Source organism: Dermacentor variabilis, chromosome 2 (assembly GCF_050947875.1).
Source record: "Dermacentor variabilis isolate Ectoservices chromosome 2, ASM5094787v1, whole genome shotgun sequence".
Taxonomy (NCBI): domain Eukaryota; kingdom Metazoa; phylum Arthropoda; class Arachnida; order Ixodida; family Ixodidae; genus Dermacentor; species Dermacentor variabilis.
In genome coordinates this window covers 31,920,127-31,944,954 of record NC_134569.1, presented here as the reverse complement: position 1 = coordinate 31,944,954, position 24,828 = coordinate 31,920,127, and the positions used below count along the sequence as shown (strand labels likewise).

Below are 24,828 nucleotides of genomic sequence, written 5' to 3'. Positions count from 1 at the left end.
TAATTAGGAGCGACGTAATCGTCGGTTAAAATTACGCTGTAGCTCCGCCCCCCGTCGAATGCCGCACGCTGCTGCTGACGCTGACGATGCGAGCGGAGACCGCAAACCGCGGTGTTGTGACGTCAACTCCAGTGTTTTGTTCTTTCGCATCCTGCGCGACCGTGCCTGACCATGCTTGTTCCTGCGTGCGTGCCATCGTAATCTGCTTCGATCGACCCTGCATTCCTTTGTTGGTGCGTCTGCGTGTATTTAGAGTGGTAGTATACGGCCAGCCCTGCAATTCGGCCTGCGCAGTTGCTGTGTATGGCCACAGAATGAAAGAGGACTACTTGCCACTAGCAGGCTTTCTAAACGCAGTGAGAAAAGATCGGAGCAATGAAAACAAAGACGGCACGAGTGCGGACTGACTGATGATAACTGGTGTTGGAAGGCCTTATGAATACACGAACTCGCCCAAACCTGGATTTTGATTTACTGCGATCTCCTTCGTGTTAGCACGCTGAACGGAAGGTGCATGTTTATCTCCCGCCCTTGACGCAGGTTTCGTCGCAAAGCGCCGCGAATTTTCTATTTGCACGTGTGTTGTAAAACAGCCTGCATGCAGCTACCATAACGCAGTGCAAATGTTGAGTTTGCATGTGCTGGAAAGCCGGCGCACGCCAGTACGCTACGCTCCCCCCTTCTCTCGCGCACAGCGAGAAACCGACCGTCTCACGTAGCCGACGGAATTCGCCGCCTTTACCACTTCGGTTACGAGTAGTGTGCGGATGGCGCACAGATGAAGGTCACTACACGTACTGCATGAACCGGGAAGCTTTTCACGCGTTTAAACCGTCTTTGTAGATTGCCGACAGCTTTCGACAGCGCACAAATGCCGACGATCGCATCCCCGCTTACGTTCCACGAGGAGGCATGCAGGAACACAACACTACAGTTGTTTGACCGGAAACGAGCTCACTAGATCGCCGAAAGATCGGCAAGATCACTAGATCGCTTTGCGAAAAACATACTCACCAATGTATTTACAAACTCATCCTTTCGTTTTGTTTTACAGGCGCTATGTAATCTGCATCAACAGAATAACATTATTGTCAATTACTGTAGCGTTGAAAATGGACCACAGTTGTAAAACAAGTTACAGAGATTCTGCAACTTGTTCACTGTCTATAGGACTGTATTTCTAAGCACAGAGCTTGCGCAAAATCGTGGCTCTGATTTCTTTTGATGCACATTTGTCTGCATAGTTATGACAGGACGCACACGAAGACAATACCGTATCACACAGAATATATTTCGTGATGCATGTCCTGGTACAACTATGTTCCGCAACTTCGTTTCCATGAACAATAACTGATAGCCGACTCGCAAACATTTAATGTTTCCGGAAATTTACCAGGCTCCCATAAGACCCGCCTCATTCCACTTCTCTTTTTGAAGTGCTAATTACCAACGTTGCGATTATACGAAAATCGGCTGCTCTTGGCAGCTGCTGTAATAGCCGATTTCCTGTGCGCTAGAATGAGTCACTTCATGTTTTGGCTCTGCATCTTTCACTGATAATTGAAAGGCAGTACGGCGGAACCTTTCGCATATCCCTATAATCACCAGTCTGTAGGGCATGTTGGCGCTAAATATATTGCGTTGTCTACAACAGACTGAAGTAGCAGTGTTCGATAATCAAACTTTAAAAAACTCTGCGCATGCACTGTAAAATAAGTTACACCCTTAAAAGTGAAAAATGGGGTAAATGTGTCTATAACTCACATCATTTGGGTGTCACTTATATAAATCACTACCTGAGGGCATAAGTTATAGACACATTTACACCCTTTTTCAGTTTTAAGGGTGTAAATTATTTTACAGGGTGCTTACAGAGTATAAAAAATACAATACAAAGACAACACTGCACGAAAACATCCTTTGTGAATGAGCCAGCGCTTTCCTTCGAAAACTTTTCTTGGAAAGCCTGAGTGCTTTCTAGCATCTGGGGTTGCAAAAACTTCTTGCTTTCCTCCCGGGGCTGTTGACTCGGGTAAAAGCACCTTCTATAGTAGCAAAACACCGAGAGAATTTCCAAAATGCAGAGCTCCGCACTTCTATATTTATGGTATTTCATTTCCTCGCATTTTTCATTGCAGAAAATCCTCTAAATGAAAGAGCAACGAAAACATCAACCGGCTATTTGAAAGATAGAGTATTTTTGTTGACTGCAGTGCCGTAATCAAAGACTATAAAAAGAAGGAGGACATATAAACGCACTCCTAATTTATTCGGCAACATGATGTTAAATTTTGGGTCAGAGCAAAAGGAAAACATTTTTGTATTTCTGGTACAATATAATAGAATATCATTACAAAGCGCAAGCACTAAGCTCCTTCATATATCCATTTACTGAAATAAACAAACAAACAGTTCACCGCCTACCTACTGTAAAAAAAAAAACAATAACTCGCCTCCATACCCCGTTTCCCCCCTTTATGAGCTCTTCTATCTCGCGTGCGCAACCACGATGTTTGAGCAACAGTACGCACTCTGTAGTGGCACGCATTCTTTCCAAAAAAGAACAAAGCTGTCGAGAGAACAGACCACCATCACAGGGCACTCGCGCTGCCTCACCTGTCGCGACGAACTCCACTGTGCCACGAATCGCGGCACATCACGCCATGTCGGTCGCGAAGCACGGCCGATTAGAAAGTAAGCCAGTGAGCAGGCTAGCGAAGTGTGATAGCTAGTACCCTGCTGCTGCGCCGTCAAATAGCGTTTAAATTGCATTCCACTCACTGCTTTCGATGTGTTTAAAACTGTTACTACTGATGGTACGGCTGACTATTTACAGCATACAAACTGAAAACAAGATAATAAAACAAGTGCCGTACAAATGCAATAAATTGATTAGCGGTATTACTCTACACCTCCTCGCTGATGATAGCAAATGAATCGTCGCCCAACAGATTATGCATACGGAAAGCAAGCGGTTCGGCCCTGCCCCTAGGCATACTCAGTAGGAATACAACGTGCGAGCGGGTGGAACAACGTTCTCCCAGGTTGGATAGCAACACCGATTGGCGCCATGTTCCCTACGTGAAGGCAGAACGTTGTTCTGGTTTCTAACATCGCCCGTTCATGCCTGTTTGCATACTTTTGCCCAGTTTCGTCTTGGTTTTGCCCCATCTTGGTCTAACGAAAACTATAATAACAGACGGTGGCCTCCTTTTGTGCGAGGTACGCGTCAATCATTGTTCGACACACTTCAGCTGGTGAAATATCGCAGATGACAGACAGGAGTTCGTGATTGCACTCAGAAAGAGAGAAAGGGCAAATGTAGACAGTGCGCGGTAATGCAGAAACATTCGTGACGACTCACTGAAAGGCGTAAATGTAGCATCAGGGCCATAAATCAAGTGACGGTAGTTTTAAGGCGAAAGCCTTTCTAGGCTCATGGTGAAGTTTGTGTCAGCAGACCTGACCGCTGGAGTGTCCGCCGAAGCGTCATCACGCCATGTGAAGACAAATTAAAGAATGAAAAATGATTGATAGTGACAGTTAGTGAACGATAGCGTTATAATAGAGATTGGTAGAGGTTAATAATGAGTAGTAATGACTAATAATTACTACTAATTGACTAATAATACTAGTAATTACTATGAACTGACCAATATGTCTAACGACAACTTGTAACGACCACAATTGATTAGAAATGACTATAAATGTCTAGTAATGAGCAGTAATGACTAATATTACTACTAATGACTTATAATGACTACTAATCACTACGAAATGACCAATACGTTTAACGACGGCTTGTAATGACGGCAATTTATTACAAATGACTAAAAATGGTTACTGGTGAACAGTATGACTAATAATGAGTGACATTACTTGTAATTACTAGTAATGACTATGAAATGACCAATATGTATAACGACTAATTGTAATGACTGCAATAGATTAGAAATGACTAACAATGTTTAGTAAGGACCAGTAATGACAGAAATGACTTGTAATGATTACTGATGACTATGATATGACCATGTTTAGCGACGGCTTGTAATGACCGCAATTGATTACAAATGACTAAAAATGCTTAGTAGTGAGCAGTAATGACTAACAATGACTGAAATCACTTGGAATGACTAGTAAGGACTACGAAATGACCGATGTGTCTAGCGACAACTTGTGACGACTGCAATTCATTAGAAATGAATTTGATTTAATTTAATTTAATTTAGTTTAATTTAAGAGGAGGAAGAGTAGGCTTTCGCCGTTCACCTCTTAAGAAAGATCTTAAGAGACTCTGTAATTTTTCATTTCCAGAAGCACGAACGATACTTATCGCACAAAAGGTTGGCACCGAGCTGTTCAGATTATTTTTGTAAGACACAGTTCATCTTCAAGCCTGGGAGAGAGGGCGAAAGCTTGCATGATGGACGATGTTCAAAAGAGTAACAGCACAACTCCCTCCCTTTGGGTCGGGAACGGCGATCGGTACCACTATCCAACCTGGGGGAGCGCTTCGCCACGCACTCGCGCGTTGTAGCTCATACTGAGCGCGATAGTACGCTTGAGCAAACGCAAATATACGCGTTGAAAATGGTGCAGTTGTACATTGTCGGGCGAGAGCCGGCATACAGCAGAGCGTGCGCCGAGTTCGCGGCTTCGCCATGCGAAAAAGTGCTTGCTCATCGCGCAATTGTCTGCATGCGCTGTGGGTGCAACTATCGCCGCGCTGCCGCGGGCCAAAGATGCCCCGAGGGCCACGCACGGCCTGCCGAGCAATACAGGAGGCAAATTTTTGGCACTCTTGCGTCTCCAGCACGATGCATCTGACTTCACCGGCCGTTGCGTGGCGCGCCGTAAATGCCTGACTGCTGTGTATGCGAACCTTAGACAAGGTATAGATGTTCGTTCGCTGTACTCATAGTATTGCCCCCTGCAACATGTGGCCGTACAAGCATCAGAGAAATAATTGGGAGATGCTGTGTTTGCGCTTTCTGATCGGAGCATGCTGTTAGCAACCGAGAACCAACGGCACATCTTCGGACTTGTCGCAGCTATGACGCGTCAGCACTCTGTTATAGCCAAATACCACTGACCTCCTTTTTAACATTAGCGATCCTCAATTACTAATCGCAAGGTTCCGAAGCTAACGCAAATACTTGAGATACTTGAGTTATATACTTGAACCTCACATACTTGAGATGAATTCGAGATTGACATTCGGACAACTTAGAGACTTTGTTTCAGGACCCGTCTCTCCGTCTTCTAAAGAAATAAGGGCTGTAGCGCCCTCTGACTGTCCTCCCTGCCTGTAGCGACGTGTGCAAGCTTGTGAGAACGCTAGCTTGTACTGACCAGTACGCAGGCTATTATCTATAACGCTGGCGTCTCGTAGGGACCGGTAAATCAATGGCTATAATACGCCGACCTGCACAATAAAGCTATGAGACATGCGTACATGCAAGGTGCTTAACAGCTATGACTTACCTGAAGCCCCGGTGAGAGATGTTGTGCCTTCCTTTAACGAGCACACATTAGCACAGCACGCGTTACTCCACGATCAGCGTGCCCAAGAGCGGCAACAGTACCGCAGGCCTCCGAAAGGCAAACTGAGAAAGAGGCGAGCTGGCCCATGCCGAAGTCCTTTCTTACTGTGCAAAGAATGTAGCTCCTAGCATATTCGACCATTTGTACAATATGAGACCCAAAACAATCATAACGTTGTCGGCTACAGAGCTCAACGTGGATATTTGTTAAACTAATGCGTTCCAGACTAGCGTACAATGTGCAGCGTTGCGATTTGTAAGCTTCAAAGAGGGCACCGCTTCACGAAGCAGCGCATGTACACACGCCGGGCGCGTACAGCGGCTGCTTTCATAAAATACCGTACCTTTTACAGGCCCTTGGTGTAACCTTCATCACAAGTGTGCGTGTCCCATTTTACATGCAATACGGCGTAAAATATGTGATATTTTTCTGACATTGTTATATCATGCCGATTTTACAGTGAAATTCGTAAAACCGCTTCGCGATTCAGCCTTTTTTTTTCTGATACACGAGAAAAGTTGTAAAACATTTTTTTCCCTTGTTTTACTACAAACATATCTTGAAATGCAGGCTATTAGTTATATTGAAGGACTGCATGCAGATTTATCTCTAAGATAATTACTAAGTGCTTTTTGTGCGACAGTGGACGCGGTATCAACGAGTAAAGGCAGTAGTTGGGACAATGTCGTTTCCGAACACTTGGCAAGAACTTTGCCGGCGGGTACCTCTTACAGCAACGGTTGCTAGTGGGTCACTTGAACTGTCATCGTCGCCAACTCCACTGGACGTGTACCTCTCAGGTGAATTCCATCCCGGCAAAGTTATACTGTCGACACGCTCTTGTCACCTTCGGGCAAACGCCGTTCGTGGGCAGCCTAAGTCACGCGCACTCCTTGTCTCCTCTTGCGTCCACAGGCTGTGTACCACTGCCTGCAGCTGGTGTCCGACATGGCCACGTACCCGCTCAACTGGTTCCTCACCGAGCAGAGCGTTAGCCCAGACGACTGGAACACCACGTGGGGCCTGCTTACCGACGTGCACGACTCGATGGCGCGCTACTTCGACTGGATGGACGCCGACACGCGCGACAGGGCGCTGCGCAGGCTCAGCGTTATCCGCCACGTTGTCGCCTACCCGAGCGTGGACTCCACGCGAGAGACCGTAGAGAAGCGCTACGCATACCTGGTGCGTCCTTTACTTAATTGTCATTGACGTCACGCTCCTACTTGCCGAGCGGCAGATTCACCAGATGAGTATTCTTAAACAAAGGAAAATGGAGAAACGTACAGAAGCGACGCAGCCTTGACTCTGGTTTCACTGAAATCAAACCAACAACAGCGCTTCCAGAACTCGCATCAGCGCCACTGCTATTGCTACGGACTGCCACATGAGTCTCGCATTATCTCAGCGTTGCCGCGTAAATGATAGAGCATGCCTAGCCCAGAGTTTCAGGCTCAATGAAGACTCGGGCATGACTTCTCGTTGGTGCGGGGCCCAATCTGAACCTGCTTCTTTTATGCAAGGGTCTACTATACTCAGAGGGGCTATGAATGTCTTGCAAGTGTGCTAACGTTTTCGTTTCTGGCGTTTTCCATTCACTTCCGCTTATCTGTGGCAAGCGGGCACTGTTTTTAATACTAGGCCGCGACACCACCGATTAAGTGTTAAGAATGGCAGCCTCATGCAAACGCACTGCAAGGATATTTAGAGAAATCAGCGTGGAATCAACACGACGAACACAAGAAAGGAGACAGGACAAAACATACGTGTTCGTTCTGTTGTGTTGACGTGTTTTCCCGTGTTAAGATATTAAAATGTGTCGTGATTGTGCATCTACTGGTGCTTTCTTCTGGGATGACTGATCGGGCCGGCGTTTACCGGTCCACCGGTTATATGCCATATATGCATTACATGGTCTGCCCACCTCGATTATTTTCTCTTAGTGTCAAATAGAATATCGGCTTTCTCTATTTGCACCCACACTGCTCTCTCCAGGTCGTTGCACGTAACATGTTTCGTTCAGTCGCTCTTTGAGTGGTCAGTATGTAGATGCAACTTACTGTTTTGCTACAGCCCTTTGCCTTCTTGTACATGCTTATATTTGCAGTGCAAGCCTTAAAGCTGTAAAGTTTAGCTGCACACGTGTGCAGGGTTTTTAATAACCTGCTATTAATAGTTTCTACCAGTGATGCAGAGTGCAATCGAAAGATGGCTGACTGCTTGCATAACGCATTTTGTTTACTACATAGACAGTACGTACTTCTAGTGGCTTGGCAATAAAATTTAATTGAGGGCTTCATTACGCATTGCTCGTTTATGTGCTCATTGAAATGTATGTTTCAGGGCATTTGAGAACACAAACTTGCTTGTGGTAGGAAATGTTGCTGCTTTCTGGCTGTAGTCTGCTGTCGCAAAATGGGTAAGCGCAAAGCCACGCCATAACAGTTGCTGGCGCACGCTTCAGAAGAAGCGGTACGTCGATATAAAATATAGTGAAGAATACTCGTAGGAGGCCACAAGCGTCCCAGCTAGCACTGCCGTAGATGCGCTTAAATGAACTTGAAGACGTTCAGGAATCGTGACAGCCGATAAAGCCTTTCGGAATAGCGAGAGAGCTCGCAAGTGCCTGTCGTATGCGAGAAAAGTCTCGCGTTCTCTGCGAGCAGGCGTGGTAGCAGACGACACTTGTAGCATTCCTCTCAAAGGCGCAACACTTTCTCACAATACATTTTTATTTCCATAAATACTTGATAAGTGTAGTTATATAAGTACATGCACGGTTGTTATGGCTGTTGTAAAGAAAAATTATTCGCTGGCGCTAAATCGGGAACAGAATTGCAGAACAATGAATACCCTGGTGTGTGCTTGTGGTAAACCGTGCTTCAATCTTAAAGTCATACAAAGTTTATGTGATGTATTGTGCATTATATAAGATACTGCAGAAATAAAATTAGTTTTACGCGAAAATATCTTAGTATAGCTTTGTTTACTTCACCGCAAGCAAATGCCCCTAGTCTAAAGATCGAAGTCAATCCGAAGCCTGTACTTCCCATCATTCCCATGTAGGTTGAGGTAACGCTTAGGAGAGCCCCTGTAGACACTAGCGCCACATTTCCTTTTGGGGTACTTATTTAGAAACTCTATGACGCAAACCAATCAGCGCTGAATGTGGGGCAGCCTTAAGAACATTACGAAGGTGCCTATTATTTATTGCAAATCCTGAGTTATAGAGCTCTGGAAGCCAAAGTACAGAGGTAAAATTCCCCTCCGTGATGCCAGCAAAACGCCATCTTACACAACTACTATTTCGACAGTATGGCTATATTAAAAGTTTCTAAGTTCTGGCACGAATAAAATGCGAGAAAGCACTGTCTTATAGAAACGTTAAAGAAAAAATCTAAAGCACAAAGAAGTATCTGCGCCATGTGTCAATACCCCCAGCGAATTGCAGTTTGCAATTTGGAATTTCGCCGTAATACTCAACCAACGACACGTACGATTCATAATCTCTATGCGTAAAATGTGTTTCTAAGAAGTGCGTATGCACAATAGGATATAGAAAATAAGAAATAGGGCAGAACACAAATCTTTGTTTGTATCTCTTCTAGGCATCTACTTGCTTAAGTAGAACCCGAGTGTGGAAGGAAGCAGTGAAGTATATGATAGCTTCCCTAATAAAGTCATCCCAGACTGTCCACATAATAAAAAACGAAAAAAGAAGGGACCTTCATTGAGCCCGTGAGCACAACTGTCTTAGTTAATGCAAGCTGCCATTTTTCCTGTGAACAAACGCTGTGAAGGTACAAAAAGTAACATCTCATCTTTGACGCGACTAAGCCTTTGGTGTCTGTGCTTGCATGCAGAGCGCTTCGCAGCTTCCGTTTCGTAACCAACCTTCTTAATAGGGGGGAGACGTGTAAACGGGTTGATGGACGGTTGATTGGTTTCACGCTGATCATAACAAGACCAGCACGGTTAATTATATCGCTGACAGGCAGCCGCTCATACACATCACTGGCCTTCGGTGCAAGTATTACCGCGCGCAACTAAGGTACAAACAAATGTAGCAGCGGATCTCTCGTGCTCATATTACTGCTACGTTGGCCCCAGAGTGGCAGGTTCAATACTCGATCGTATAGTCACTGCAGTTCGGGAAAGGCTTCTTATCACTGGCTGATCAGCGTGGAGCTTGTGGATGTTGCCTGCGAGTGAGATGTACGACTTTAAAAATAAGGCGTGCTGCAATCAAATTTTGTGCATTCCTCGCAAAGAATTAACATATGAAGGAAACACGTTATGGACAGCAGGTTCATAATTATTGTTGACGGAGTAGTGAGAATATAGTAATAGTAGAACAACTGCACTCGCAGCTCGCTGCACTTTCGTCGACAGTATCTGTCACCGAGCATTGTTTATCACTTCCGAGTATAGGTCTAAAGACCACGATGGAAATTTTTTTCTTGATATCCAAACAATTATTAAGCAAATATTAAAGCGAAGCTTTCTTTGTCAACCCTCCATGATTTTCCTAATCATGACTGCTGGCCGAGTGCCACTGCTGTCTAGCTGGCACGCAGGACTGCATTATCACCTTTACTACCCTTATAGATGTCAACGCTGGTGGCCCTGTTTTCTACGGAATTACTCAGTGCTAAAACAAATGATACTTAAATATCCTCATTTCCACAAATATACGTAATTAGGAGAATAATTTCTTTAATCAAACTTATCTCTCTAGTCTATCTACACCTGCTTTTCTAACTAATAGAGTACGATCGCACCTATACTTCTGTCGTGCCAACGCCAACTGCTATTTTGAGATGACCACCGGAGATTACCGTCATCACCGATGATTAACGTCATCACTGATGATGACGGTAATCTTCATACTATTGCAGTATTCATACTATTACAGTAGGGAATTGGGCCAAGAAGCGGGTGCTACATTTGAAACTAAAATAGGAAATGAAGAAATACAATGCAATAGAAATGCTACAGAAGTTCTGATAATTCCCTACCAAAGTGTAAGCATACTTTGGCTCAGCTGTTACTTTGCTTTTGCTTGCTATGTTGCTTGCTTATATATGTCTATATATCGCTTTCTCCTAGGCCAAAGAGTGCTTACGCATTAGTAGACGGTTCTCGGAATTTCTGTAGCATTTTTTTCATCGAGCGTCGCACTTTAACGTCGTTTCCGATCCCCTTCTGAAAACCTCATTTCCTCCTTCTTGTTGTTGATTATCTCCTATAGTTACTGTCGCCGTTCTCGTTGTTCCTTCTGCCGACTACGACATTCTCGTTGTCATTCATCGTTCCTACGCCGCTTCTCCATTTCGCCAAGCTGACGCTTCTTCGGTGCCCTGCCAGCGCAGATAGCACTGGAAGACGTGATTCCTCCTGAAGCAAACAGCCGAGCAGACGACGCTCGCTCTGTAGCGTGCTTTGCGCGAACACTCTAAGAAAAGTTAACACCCTTTGGAGTGCCCCTTCTGCCACACAACAATAATGGTCATCTGCCTTGATGCGTTTCCTTTCTTTAACGCGGCGAGCCCGGTACTTTCCAGTAACGAACGGCATGCGCGTTATCAGCATGATAGCATTTCCTGTCGGCAATGCTATCATGCTGATAACAGATTTCCGTTCGGCGGGAAGGGAGGGCGGGCAGCAACAAGGCCAGATTCCCAACACAGTTTCAATTAAAGCTTGCTTAGCTCACAAGCGCGAGTGGACCCACATTCATAAATTATCATCTGGCTCGCTTCTTTCGCTGATGTGACATGCGTAAGCAACACATGCCGGATATTGCTGCTCCATGGGATAGGCGTCTCACCTTTCTATATTTTTCCCATTACCAATACCGATCATTTACCTCGTATTAGCGCAAGCCAAAGTGCACATTGCGTATGTTTGCGGCTCATTTGTCCAGCTGCTTGCGAAGCCTGACAGCTCTTGCTACTTACCCGAAGGCGTTACTGCAGTGATGCCCTACTGCATAAGCACTAAATATTAAATTGGGCAGACATGGCAGGGTCTCCACTGCAGCGTGCGTGGAACACTTCTTCGCGAGGTGATAACCACTAGACATCAACTATTTATGCTTGCAATAACCCAAAAGGCTGACGGATCCAGGAAACGAGAGCACATCTTGCATTGCTTTTACTCGAATTCTAGTTTTTTTTATTAGATACAGAAGGCGACACGTGCAGCAGGTTTCTTTTTCTTCTTTTTCTTGGGGGAGGGGGGGTCGGGGGGTGAGGGGGGGCGACTGCATCGTCGCCATCATCGATCTTATGTGTCCGTCGAGGCCGCTATGCACATGTCAGAAGAAACTCCTTCAGGTGAGTCAAGCTTGGTTGCTGCATATTCTCGTGAGCTTGCATCAAATATGCACCACTGTAGCACCTGCCAGCGCTCCTATTGTACTGAACATTACTCCTAGAAGAATGCGCTCCATTTTAGCTGGCACGATCACTTGCGAAAACTGGCAGAGTTCTCGTGTTAAACACTTTCCAAAGAGAAGCTGGCATCAACAAGTTCTTATGCGGCCCTTTAGCCTTGCAGTTCGTCGTACGTTTTCTCAATATGTCAGCATGTTCGATTCATTCAATAACGAGAAGTCTTAAATTCGCACCTCCGCACTTCTCCATTTCATATTCAGTACACAAGGTGTCCCAGCTATCATGCACCAACATTTAAAGATACACAAATGACACGTAGCTGGACAGAACCAAGGTATTTGTTTGCCGTCGCTTGGAGATACTCAGATTATATATATTTTTTTGCATTCCGCCTAATCACATAGTTAGACTTAATTATTTAATCAGCTTCATCAGTATTATAATTTGATGAAAATTGTAAATGAGAAAATTATAGAGCAACGTGAAAAACTCCCGATGCAGCTTTCCGTTGCTCAATGCCTGCTAGATAAGAGTGTTTTCTCCGAGTGTGAAAGAAGCCCGCGAATACAAGCAAAGTGCCCCCAGCTACCTGTCGCGCGGCAATTTTGCGTGTATTCAGAGTCTCCCCTCAGTGCTGAGACTCCGGATTAAATTTGACCACCTGCGGTTTTTCTACGTGCACCCTAAGCACAGTACCACGAACATTTTTGCATTTCGCCCCCATGCATCGAAATGCAGCCGCCACGGCTGCGATTTTGAGCTCGGCAGCCCCACGCCATAGCTACTGGGCTACCGCGGCGGTTGCTAATTAAGTTTTACTTCATCTGTTGCAGTCTAGTATTTAGCATGTCCCTCGTTTATCTCTCTCGTTTCATTAAATACGCTATCTACGTATTGTACATACAGTTAGTTGTACCTGTAACGACCCCAGTTCTGTCAATCACTTCCCTGCTTTTTCTTTTTTTTTTCACTAGCGCTTTAAATTAAATTATGGGGTTTGACGTGCCAAAACCACTTTCTGATCATGAGGCACGCCATAGTGGAGGACTCCGGAAATTTCGACTACCTGGGGTTCTTTAACGTGCACCTAAATCTAAGTACACGGGTCACTAACGCTCTAAACGTATCTTGCTTATCTCGACCACTGACCAGTTGAACCTCCCATCAGCTTTGAATCCCAGCTTCTGGAAGACGGAGGTCTTTTACGGGGTTGGCATTCCCCGACAATGTGCTCAGTAGTCTCCGGAATGCGGTGGACACAAGCCTCATCCTGTTGACAATAATCACTCCAACGTGTTTTCCTAGTCGGGCAGCCAGATCGGGCCTCAAATAACAGGGCTTTGTGTTACTGTACTGATTTGCTCTCCTGATTGCTTCTCTCATGTATCTGTAAAGCTCCATGAACTTTTTCGTTTCCGTTCTTTGCACCTAATTGCCCGTCTCTGTTTCTCTAATTTCCTATTTGTTGACTCAGGATTGTCTATGATGATGATGATGATGATGATGATGATGTATATTTTTATTGGCTTCCCCTTTGAAACGGCGCGGAGACAAGTAGTCACCTATCTACGTACACCTAGGATTCTATAATGTAAAGCTATTCCAATCTGTTTGTATTCTATTTGTGCATGATTGGTAAAAAGGTTTTCGGGCCACAACCATTTCGCCTGTCTTTTCCATGATGTCATGCGTCATCAGATATGACGGTTACACACTTGTTATGCATGATTAGGCCGAAAAACATTGAAGTAATCATTTTCGTTCCTACGCCTTTTTCGCCATTAGCCCCTCCGGTCATTCATATTAAACAGCGCCAAATAACACACGAACAAGAAAGAGCGCAGGACCAGTGCTGACTGCCAACATCTTCATCGAAGCTCGCACAAATATATACGATTTGCAACGGGCTGCAAGACAGAAAGAAAGAAAGGGAAGACGAGACATCGTCAATCAGCCCCTGCTGCCCATTCGTCACAAACGTGAAACTATACAAATGTAAAATGCACAATATGGACACAATCCAAACTGATCAACTTCTAAGGAACTGAAGTTCCTTATCGCAAAGAGCTATAGAAGGGGCGTTTACGGAAGTGGCTCCTAACTGACAAATTGAAAAAGCCTCAAACATTTCCTTGGCCATCAGATCGCTGCACTTTCTCAGCACACGAATGTATTCTAGGCGGGGTGAACAGCCACACTTTGCACAATGAACAGTTAGATTACTAGTAGTCTTAATCTTGACACTGTGCGCATGCTCATGCAAACGTTCATTAAGGCAGCGTCCCGTTTTATCTATGTAAGTGCAGCCGCAAAAGGTGGGAATGGCATAAAGTACATTGGTTTTACAATCTACAGGCTTGGCGGTATGTCGCTTACCACACAGTCCAGGCGTTTGCCGGCTATCGTTGACTTTCTTGCACAACTTTGCCAACTTGTTAGGTGCGGCAAACGCCACCTTAGCCCCAGCCCGGCCCGCGGCTTTCTTGGTGCGGTGGGGGCAAAAGTCTTGGTTATGTCATTTACCACTTCGCGCAGTTGCATGGTGGAACGAACCTCTTGCAATAAGACTTCCGTCAAGGATGACAGCAGTTGTGCTGGATACCCACTTTCCTTAAGCCGATGGACTTGATTAGCGAAGCTGCTCGACACCAAGTGTGGGCAAGAACAAACAAACGGATGGATGCTGAGGTAAACGGGTACCACGGCTCAGATTCTATGCTACACGTCCGAAATACACTCACCCAGCATAGCAAATGTCTTGCCAACAATGTTCTTAACGCAACGCTCAAAGAAATTATCTCTGCAGAGAAAAGGAAATACCTTACCGCACGAGCGAGGCGGCGCTTGGAAAAGCGCGGTGGGGTGGGCGTAACCAGCGGCACATGACCGGCGCAGCATCAATGTCTCTATGGAAACGGGATGCGTGGACGTAACGCCGTAGACGCATGATAAGCTATCTACCTTTGAGGTAAAGTGCAAGCGCGAATCGCTATGCCGCCTGGCGGGTGGTCAGACCCTTACTTGCTCGGCCGGGAAACGGCTCGAATGTCCGCTCTTTACGTATGTTTCTCCATGGTGTCCCAGCTAATTTCAGCCAGAGTTTAAAAATATGCAAATTCCACGTAGCTGGACAGAACAAAAGTAATGTTGTTTTCCGTCGCTTGTAGATACTCAAACTATTTCTTCATTCCGCCTAATTAGATAATTAGTCTTAATAAATTAATAACTGCTCAAATATTATAAATAGATGAAAAGCATTAATGAGAAAATTGTAGAGCGACATGGAAAGCTCAATACGTTCTACATAAAAGCGATTTTCCGAGCGTGAAAGAAGCCCGCGAATACAGGCGAAGCACCTCGAGCGGCCAGTCATGCGGCAATTTTTGGTGCATTTGCGCTCTTCTTTCAGGCTCGGAAAAACGCTTTTATAAAGCACGTATTGAGCAACAGAAAGCTATATCGGAAGTTTTCCATGTCACTACAATTGTCTCATTGATGCTTTTCATATAATTATAATATTTGAGAAGTTAATTGATTAGTTAATTAAGACAAATTACCGAGTTAGGTGGAATGAAAAAAAAATGAGTATCCTTCACCTTTGTTCTGTCCGGCTACGTGGCATGTGTATATTTCTAAACTCTGGCTAAAGTTAGCTGGGACGCCCTGTAATATTTGTGCAGGCTTCAATAAGCATGTTGGCAGTCAGCGCTGGTCTTGTGCTCTTCCTCGTGCGTGTGTTTTCGCGTTGTTTAAAATGAACGATCCGTACCAGCTAGCTCGCACCCAAACCCTTCTGAGCCCTCCGATGTTGGCCAATTTGAGGGGCAGGGGGGGGGGGGGGGCTGCACCCATTTCACCTGTCTGCCGCGTGACGTCATAAAACCGCGAGAACTCACCACGTGAAAGTTATGTGTACGCACTAAAGATGCATTACTAAGCCGAACAAAACTGAATTCATTTTTGACTAGCCGGAGACTACCCCGTTCCGCAACATATAATATAGCTGCCCGCCAATTGCTCCGACACTGGCTTCTGGCAGCTATATATACGGGCTAGGATGGATTTCTCCACGTATAATAAACATTTTTTGTGTGACCCTATAACTTTGTCGAGCCCTTCCGATTCGTACGCGACATCGCTCTTTCAACTTGTTTTTTCGCTGAAGATCCGTTTAGCGACATTTTAAACTTCTGTTGCCATTTTCGACCAGCCACCGCAAACTGCAAGAGGAAGCGGACCTATCGGAAGTGCCGGCACCACCCTCTTCCTTGGGTCATCTACTTCCGCTGCGCTAGCTTTCGCAGAGCAAGTCAACGAAGAAGGAGTGGAAGCACTGCCTAGGGCTCGTTTGATTGCGAATAATTCCGCTTCTGTTGAACGCATTGAAGTATTTTTGCGGCGAAGTGTTTCTCAAATAGTCTATTTTAACTTCAATTGCATTTCTTGACTTCAATAAAAAGTCGTTCTGTGCTCCTTTCGATGAGCAGAGCGTTTGATTGGGTTGTACCACCTAAGCTGCAGGTTTTCTCGTTGCGTAGGCATAGAAATGCTAACGCATATAAAGGCGAACTCTTATTGTGTTCTCCTGCCCTTTCCGTTTTCTCGAAGCCATGAGATGCGCTGTGAGTATTGATCTCCATCGCCGGCCGCGCAAGCCGAATTGAGCCGTTGGTGACGTCAGTGGCAGGAAGCGCGAACCTTGCTGGCTGCGCTAACAATGGTCTTGCGGAGCAGCACGCCGCAGATTGGGGCAAGGGCGGGGGCGGGGAAGGGGGGGCACTTTGTTCGGTGCGCTGGCTTTATTTCGTCGTGGATACGCTTTAAAATGTGCCTTCGTTGTCCCGGTGGGCGCTGGTGAATGAGATGCCTCGTGGGAAGCACCCAGATAATGCGTATTGCCGTCTTGGGAGGCAACAGCATCAACACAGGCGGTATCAAAACAGATAAACGGTGTCTAATCCGCAGATTCAGCTATTCCCAGGCGTCGCTTTATTTGACACAGCTTAACGGTAGCGCGACACCACTACCTAGCGCATGAGATTATCACGTTTCGCGATGTTAATTACCTTGTACCCAGTAAAAAGGTGAAGATGGCATGATAGGTGACAGTAATTACGTTGGGAAACAAAATACATCGACAGGCAGCCTATCAGCTACGAAGTCAGTTTCCTATACTAGAGTTGTTGGTGCGTTGGCGAAGCACAAGAGCGTCCTTCCGCACTCGCAAATTATTCGTAAGCACCGCGCGGTCGCTCAAGCAGCTATAAAGCCGTGTCTCTTTCATTGTCCTCGTCCTGAACCGAAACAATGACATTTGCATCTGCTTAGTGCCAGCCCGAATTGTGCGATTGTTCTGTCGAATCCTCTTTGCATGACTATAGGGAGTCGTCGTGCGTGCGCGCCCGTGCGGTCGTGTGCGTGTTAGATATGTAGGGGACTTAGTAGCCATGGCATCGTTCTGCCGAGCACAGTGTCATTCCTGCTGTGTGTGTTGCATTGGAGCACGCCTTAGTGAACGTATCCGGGGCATATCGGCGTACTCATCACTGCTGCAAAAACTGCCGCATCTCCTACCACAGCGTTGATGTGCGCTTTCGCAGTAAAAAAAAATAAGAACGCTCCATTTGCAGCCTCTCGAAGCCATATATAATATAAGAGCTTGTGCTGGGGCCCCATAACGTCAAACTATTCCAATATATTTTTATTCCAATCTCCTGACGTCAAACTTGCGTAACCGCCGACGCAAACATCGGGCGGTCACCCGCAGTGTCTGAAGACCAATCAGACATATATATGTATACTCCTCGTTCATAGGAGGTCACTTTTGTTTGCTTGAAAAACGAATAACATAGCCTACATTGAGCGGCTTGTCTTATCTAATTGGCTGACAAGAGGCGAGGAGCATGTTCAAGTGGAGAGGGATTCGATGGGGCCACCGCATAAAGATCGATAACCGGATGAAGAGTGTAGTGCTGGCGTCTGCGATTGGTACGTTTTCTCCCACTTAGCTTACGGTGGCTGGCCGAAAATCGCGGTGGCATGCAACGGAAGCTTAGGGATGATGCTAAAACGGACCCTCAGCAAAGAGTTGTCAGAACGAGGTCGTAAACGTGCCAAAAGTGCTCGAAAATGTTACACGGTCACGTAAAAAGTTTTATTATACCCAAATAAACCCATTCTCTTCAGCAGGTACGAGTAGCCAGTGCCTGAGCGATCGGCGGCAGCCATCTTTTATTCCTTTCGGGACGGGGCAGCCTGCGGCTATTCAGATGAAAATTCGGTTTTGTTCGGCATACTAATGCATCTTTAACGCGTAGACGTCGCTTTGACGCGGTGAGTTTTTGCGGTTTTGTGACGTCGTGTGACAGGCAGGGGAAGTGGGGGCAGCCCGAAAACTTTTGACCAATAGCCGAGGGCTAATGGCAAAAAGGCGTCGAATCAGAAATACCTATTTTTCTTTTGCTCGGTCAAATCATGCATAATCAGTGTGTAGACGTCATATCAGATGGGGAGCTATCACGGTTTTCATGACACCGCGTGACAGACAGGTGGAGGTGGTCCAAAAAAGTTTTTGACCAATCGCAGAGGACTCATTGCAGAATTGGAATAGAAAAGTTCGGAATAGTTTTACGTTATAGCGCCCCTGTTCGCGAAATGGGCCAATAATGCAATTACGTTCCGCTACCGATCCGCTTGCGTGAATGGCGGAAACGCGTTCATGTTGCAGCTATTGTTCATATATTTTGTAATTACCGACACGTACAAGTCGAAACTGCGAAGTACAATTTCACAGAAATGTTCCCTAACCCGAAATAGCGGAGCGCAACCTTTCACAGAGCAGTTATTATAGTTTCGCTCACCGCACTTCAAGTCGCATTCAATTTTCGTTTGTGAACGGGCGCAAGTGACCTTTTTTTACAGTACCGTTTCTTTTGTCGCTCCCAAGCAGTTCCTTCTAGACGCTTTTGCGGATGACTGTGATTAAATCATACCGCTACTCACACCACTTATAAGAACTTAGAAATCGCTAACGCGTATATGCGGGCGTCGTATGAGACGCATGCGTCTAAAAGCATCCTCGGGCGTGTCCAAACACACTTATACTTTTATGCTGCTTCATATGCTGCTTCATTGAATGCCTTAGGTGACTTTCTGCGCAGGCGTGAGGGATGATATAAATTCACCAGCTCTCTTCGATGGCAATAAGTGCGAGCGCAGCTTATTGCTCGCTTTTCTAACAAAACACGCTTAGGAGTGACTGGGGGTGTTCAGTAAATTACAGATAAAAGGTGATAGTAGATAATACGTAAAGTGCACGATAATTGGCCCTCGGAATAGCCTAAATCAATAAAAATTATGCGGCATCTAACTCAGCAATTTCCAGCCAGAGCGTAATAGTACGAGTACAGAAGTAGTTCGAAGTTGCTCGTTCGTAGTGCTGGGGGTAGAATAGCCGATTGCGATATACGCTGGCTACTTGTCTTCGGTACCAGCAAAATAGAGATTATTTTATGTCTCTGTGGTAGTTAACCCACGGTTTTCGCCACTTGCATCTCACAAGGACAAGATGACGCTATGCAGTACATCTGCCCGGCAGCCACATCCATCGGATAGTGGGGTCACGCATTTAAGTTAATTGCACTGTTTTTCCATGTGCTACATAGCATATATAAAAACAGTGGAATATATGCACTGTGAAAACTGCACAACAAGTTCGCTTGAACCCATGACTTGACGGTCCAATAGGCGTGGCTTTCGAGTGGTAATGAGGACGCAGTGGTTGCTGTCATCTTGCCATTGTCAGATGGGAGGAAGAAGGTTTTAGCTACGTCACACAAAATTCCGCAGAGCAAGCAACACACGAAAGCACGAAAACATTTGGACTCGGAATTTAACTAGCTTATCCAGCGTAGAAAGCGGAAATTTTAACAGCGAGCTGCGTGCGGGAACTTTTGTACTCGTACTTGTTATATGATCCACTGGCTGCAGACTTCAGTCGTTTCTGCCACGTGATTTTTGTTTATTTTTGGCGTTGCTTAAGAAATATTCTTGTGCACGTTACGTATATTTATAAAGAAAGTGATTACTCATACCCATCTAGCTACCGGACAATTTTAAGTGCTCTCAGCTATCAATCACACGTACGAAAAAAATTATTAAGTTGAATGTATAAATTTCTTTATAAATATAACATAATTTGCCCACAACAGCATGGATTTCGGCCTAAACATTCAACAACATCGGCATTGCTATCTCTAACGCAATTATTTAACTCCTGCCTCGGATAGAAACCAAATTGTAATAGTTGGGTTCGTTGAGTTAAAGAAGGCCTTCGACACGGTCGATCGCAGTATCCTTCTCCAGAAACTACGGAATTCTGGAGTTCGGGACCAAACCTATCTACTGTTAAGTTACCTTAACGGCCGCTAACAAGTAGTAGCAATCAACAATACTGTGTCCTCACTACAATTTACAACCACAGGAGTACCACGAGGATCCGTCTTTGGACCACTCCTTTTCTCTTTACGCGTTAACTATTAGCTTTAATAAAGTATCTCAGAAATTGTGACGTACGCCGACGACACGGCTATTGTTATTACTGCTGAATGCGTGTCAGAATTGGAACATATAGCAAATTCTGAATGAAATAAGCCTACTCTCTGGTTTACAGTGAACAAACTAACTAGTAACACGAAAAAGACCAAATATGCTATATTTCTGTCACACAGAAAAACACTCAGCTATGATCATGTCACTCTTGTCATTAATGACATGCTGCTCGAACGCGCAAGCTCATTTAAATACCTAGGCGTTGTTTACAACAATTTACACTGGAGCTACTACATCAACTCTATCTACGCAAAGCTCGCATCTGGGTGTAATGCACTGTACTACAGGCGCGACAGCATTTCGACCATGTCATTTTGCGTATCTTGTACCTATCCCTCATACTTACTCATTTAATATTGCTACGAGGTACTGCAGGAGTGAACGATGATGAGAGTACTGACGAAGAGGGTGATCGCCGATAGTAGTATGCACGGGCTCCAACTTGTATGCCTGTTTTCTGCCCGTTGTATATATCTTGTAAATATATTGTCAAGCGTCTTTTCTCCCCGTAACATTTTGGTGGAGAGTGCGGGTTTCTCAAGTTTCAAGACGGATCTACGCAGCGGACGCTCCTTGGCGGCATCTATACAGTGCCAGCGCACGGCGGGGACGAGAATGCTTCCAGCAGGTCACAATCCGTGCCTCAACCATCCGCCGCCACCCGCTCCGTCGTCCTCACACAACCGCATGACCCAGCTACCTTTTCCAGCTCTGACAACACCGACGTCGAAGATTGGCTTCAACTGTACGAACGTGTGAGCACTAGCAACAACTGGGACCCGACTGTGATTCTAGCGAACACCATATTTTACCTGGCGGGCACGGCATAAGCGTGGCTTCTGAACCACGAACAGGAACTTACGATCAGAGAGGTATGCAAGCAAAAGCCCATCGATCTGTTCGGCGAGCCCATCGGACGCCGTCGTGCTGCGTAGAAAGAACTTGCATGTCGAGCTCAGACTTGCACCGAGTCCTATCTGACGTACATCCAGGACGTCCTCGCACTTTGTCGCAAAGTCGATGACACGATGCCGGAAAAGGAAGAGGTTACGCTTATCCTCGAAGGTATCGCGGATGACGTGTTTACACTTCTGGTTTTTAAGAAATCATCCACAGTGCAAGACGTCACCAATGAATGCCGACGCTATGAAGAAGCAAAAAGTCGCCACGTTACTCCGAACATTACACGCCATCCGAACACGGCTGCGACGTCTACTTGCGAGGACCTCCGTACACCCATGCCTGCTGCATCCGACTGTATTGTGCGCATCACCCGCCGCAAGATTGAAGCTGCCTCCCAGTTCCCTTTCAGGTACGTAACCCCGACGAGTTCCATGCAACCATTTCCCTTATCCAAACCGTTGTGCGTCCAGAACTAGCAAACGCAGGATTACAAACGCTTTGCCCAATCAACGGACCTGACTACCGCCCGCCCGCCGCACCTGGGTTATACAGACGTCCTACCGTTCGTCCACGTTATCAAAATTTCGCAGGAGGGCGCATTTCCAATGACAAGCTTATCTGCTTCTGTTGTGGACGCGTTGGACACGTTTCCTGCCATTGTCGCAGTGCTTGGAACTCACAGCTTTGGCCGAGCTATCGAAACATCCGACGTCAACGTGGTAGTTCCCAAGTGCCGATGTACAATGACGACATCAACGCTCCGTCATCATCGCCAGCACGATCAAACCGCTCCCCTTCGCCATCCCGACACCTGCTTCGCTCACCTCTGCGTCGTCGCCCTCCTTCTCCCTCTTACTCCATCGGAAAACTAACCGGCGCAGCCTGCTACGACGACCCGACCCGAAATTCCTCTGCTCACACTACCTGGACATCACAACCTCATCAACGTAGTCGTGGACGGTATACCTGTCATCGCACTCATTGACACCGGCGCCCACATATCGGTCGTGAACTGAAACCTCTGAATTCGGCTTAAAAGTTCTTATCCTTGCTCCGATCGCTGTACTCCGCGTAGCCGATGGTGTGATGGCTTTCGCTCGGTTATGTACCGCCCGTGTAACTGTTGCCGGACGTCATACTTCAGTTTTCTTTTACGTCTTGGATCAGTGCCCACATTCCATCATCTTAAGACCTAACTTTCTCTCGTCACGTTCGGCTCTTATTGACTACTCTGCAGGGCTTATCCAGTTTGCCTTACCTCATGCCGTTAAGCCTTCTGACCCTGCGCTGAGTCGGCTGTGTTCCGCCGATTACATTCGTCTACCACATATAGCCGGCACGCACATTGGCGTCTCTCCTGACGCCCTGTGGACGACGGCGATTACATCGTGTCGCCCAACGCTACCGTCCTCTGTTCGCAGAATGTCCTGTTCCCGCACTCGGTCATCAGAACAAAGGGCAATGCAGCGTGTCTCCCTATCATGAAGAGCGATAACCCCAGGGTACCGCTTTTGCAACCCTAGCTCCACCCTCCCACTCTCATGTTTCCGTCTTAACTGAGCCTGCTGCACCGCCTCCTGCTCCTATTGGTTCGAACCCTACGATGTTAGATAACATAACGAAGATGACCGTCACTGACCTTCCTTCCGAACACGTACACGCACTTCGGGGCCTGCTCATGTCGTACAAGGACTATACTGATCTCACTGATCGACCACTGCGCCAAACAACAGTTGTCCAGCATCGGATTCACACCGGCGATGCCAAACCCACACACCGACGTCCCTATTGTGTTTCTTCCGCTGGGCGCCAAGTTATACAAAAGGAAGTTGACAAAATGCTTGCGCGTGCTATCATCGAACCTTCTTCAAGCCCATGGCCATCTCCTGTCATGCTAGTTAGAAAGAAGGACAACAGCTGGCGCTTCTGTATCGACTACCGGAATCTTAACCAAGTAACAAAAAAATGCGTGTACCTCTTACCTCAGACAGATGACGCCCTTGACTGTCTCAGTGGTTCCAAGCATTTTTTCTTCCATAGACCTTCGTTCCAGGTATTGGCAGTTTGCAGTTGACGACATGGATCGTGAAAAGACGGCGTGTATTACACCTGGTGGGCTCTATCACAATAAGGTGATGCCATTCGGGCTATGAAATGCTCCCGCCACATTCGAGCTAATGGTGGACGCCCTCCTTCACGGCTTAAAGTGGTCAATCTGCTTGTACTACCTCGATGAGGTCATTGTATTTTCACCGACTTTTGACACACACCTCGAGCGTCTCTCGACAGTTCTTTCTGTTCCGCAAGGCGATACTTCAGCTCAGTTCGACGAAATGTCACTTCGGCCGCCGGCAACTTCCTGTGCTGGGACACCTCGTCGACTCTTCCGGTCTTAGTCCCGATCTGGAGAAAGTTCGCGTAGTCAAGGATTTTCATGGGCCCGCCTGCGCTACCGACGTTCGAAGTTTTGTAGGCCTCCGCTCCTACTTCCGCCCATTCGTGCAAAATTTTGCTGGCATCGCACGCCCTCTAACGGAACTTCTAAAGAAAGACGCGACTTTTGTGTGGGGTACCGGCCAGGCTAGTGCATTCACTGAGATGGCGACGCGCCTCGCGTCGCCACCCATCCTCGGCCACTTTGACGCGTCCGCTTGAACGGAGGTTCGCAACGACGCCAGTGGCCACGGTATCGGCGCTATTTTGGCACAACGACAGCATGGTTGAGACCGTGTCATTACACAAGCTAGCCGTCTTCTGTCACCAGCCGAAAACAATTACTTGATCCCCGAACGTGAATGCCTCACCCTCGTTTGGGCAGTAAGTGAATTTTGCCGCTACCTCTACGGACGGCCTTTCACGGCTATCGCCGGCCGGCCACCATGCCACGCCCTGTGCTGGCTTTCGTCTTTAAAAGATCCAGCTGGACGTCTCGGTCGGTGGGCTCTATGGCTCCAAGAGTACTCTTACACAGTGGTGTATAAGACAGGCCGACTCCGTGAGGACGCTGAGTGCTTGTCACATCATCCACTAAACCCACAGTACTAGCCTGAAACAGGCGAGTCAACTTGCGTCCTCGCGTTTACCGCGTTTGGTAACATCGCCGATCAGCAACAAAGTGACCCTTACCTTACAGACACCATTCTCAGCCTGACGGACCTGCCAACTTCACTCTCTTTGCGTATGTTTGTGCTGCAAGATGGCATATTGAACCGTTACAACATTTACCCTGACGGCCCTGAACTGCTAGTGGTCGTTCCCAAGCATATCCGTGAGGCTGTCATATGTAAGAGGCATGGGGCACAAAAAGAAAAGAAGAGGATGGTGTGCGCCGACCGGTCCGAACGGCACGAGCCCTCGAGGCGCGTGCCCTGAG

The 24,828-nt window shown here is 46.6% G+C and overlaps 1 protein-coding gene across 1 annotated transcript in view; it reads left to right on the top strand.

Annotated features, from left to right (window-relative positions):
• LOC142570283 (uncharacterized) overlaps positions 1 to 24,828 on the top strand; it is a 108,237-nt gene that overhangs the window by 71,108 nt on the left and 12,301 nt on the right. Inside the window, exon 6 of the mRNA XM_075678678.1 lies at positions 6,460 to 6,729. Coding sequence (XP_075534793.1) covers positions 6,460 to 6,729 — 270 coding nt within the window. The remainder of the gene's footprint in view (positions 1 to 6,459; positions 6,730 to 24,828) is intronic.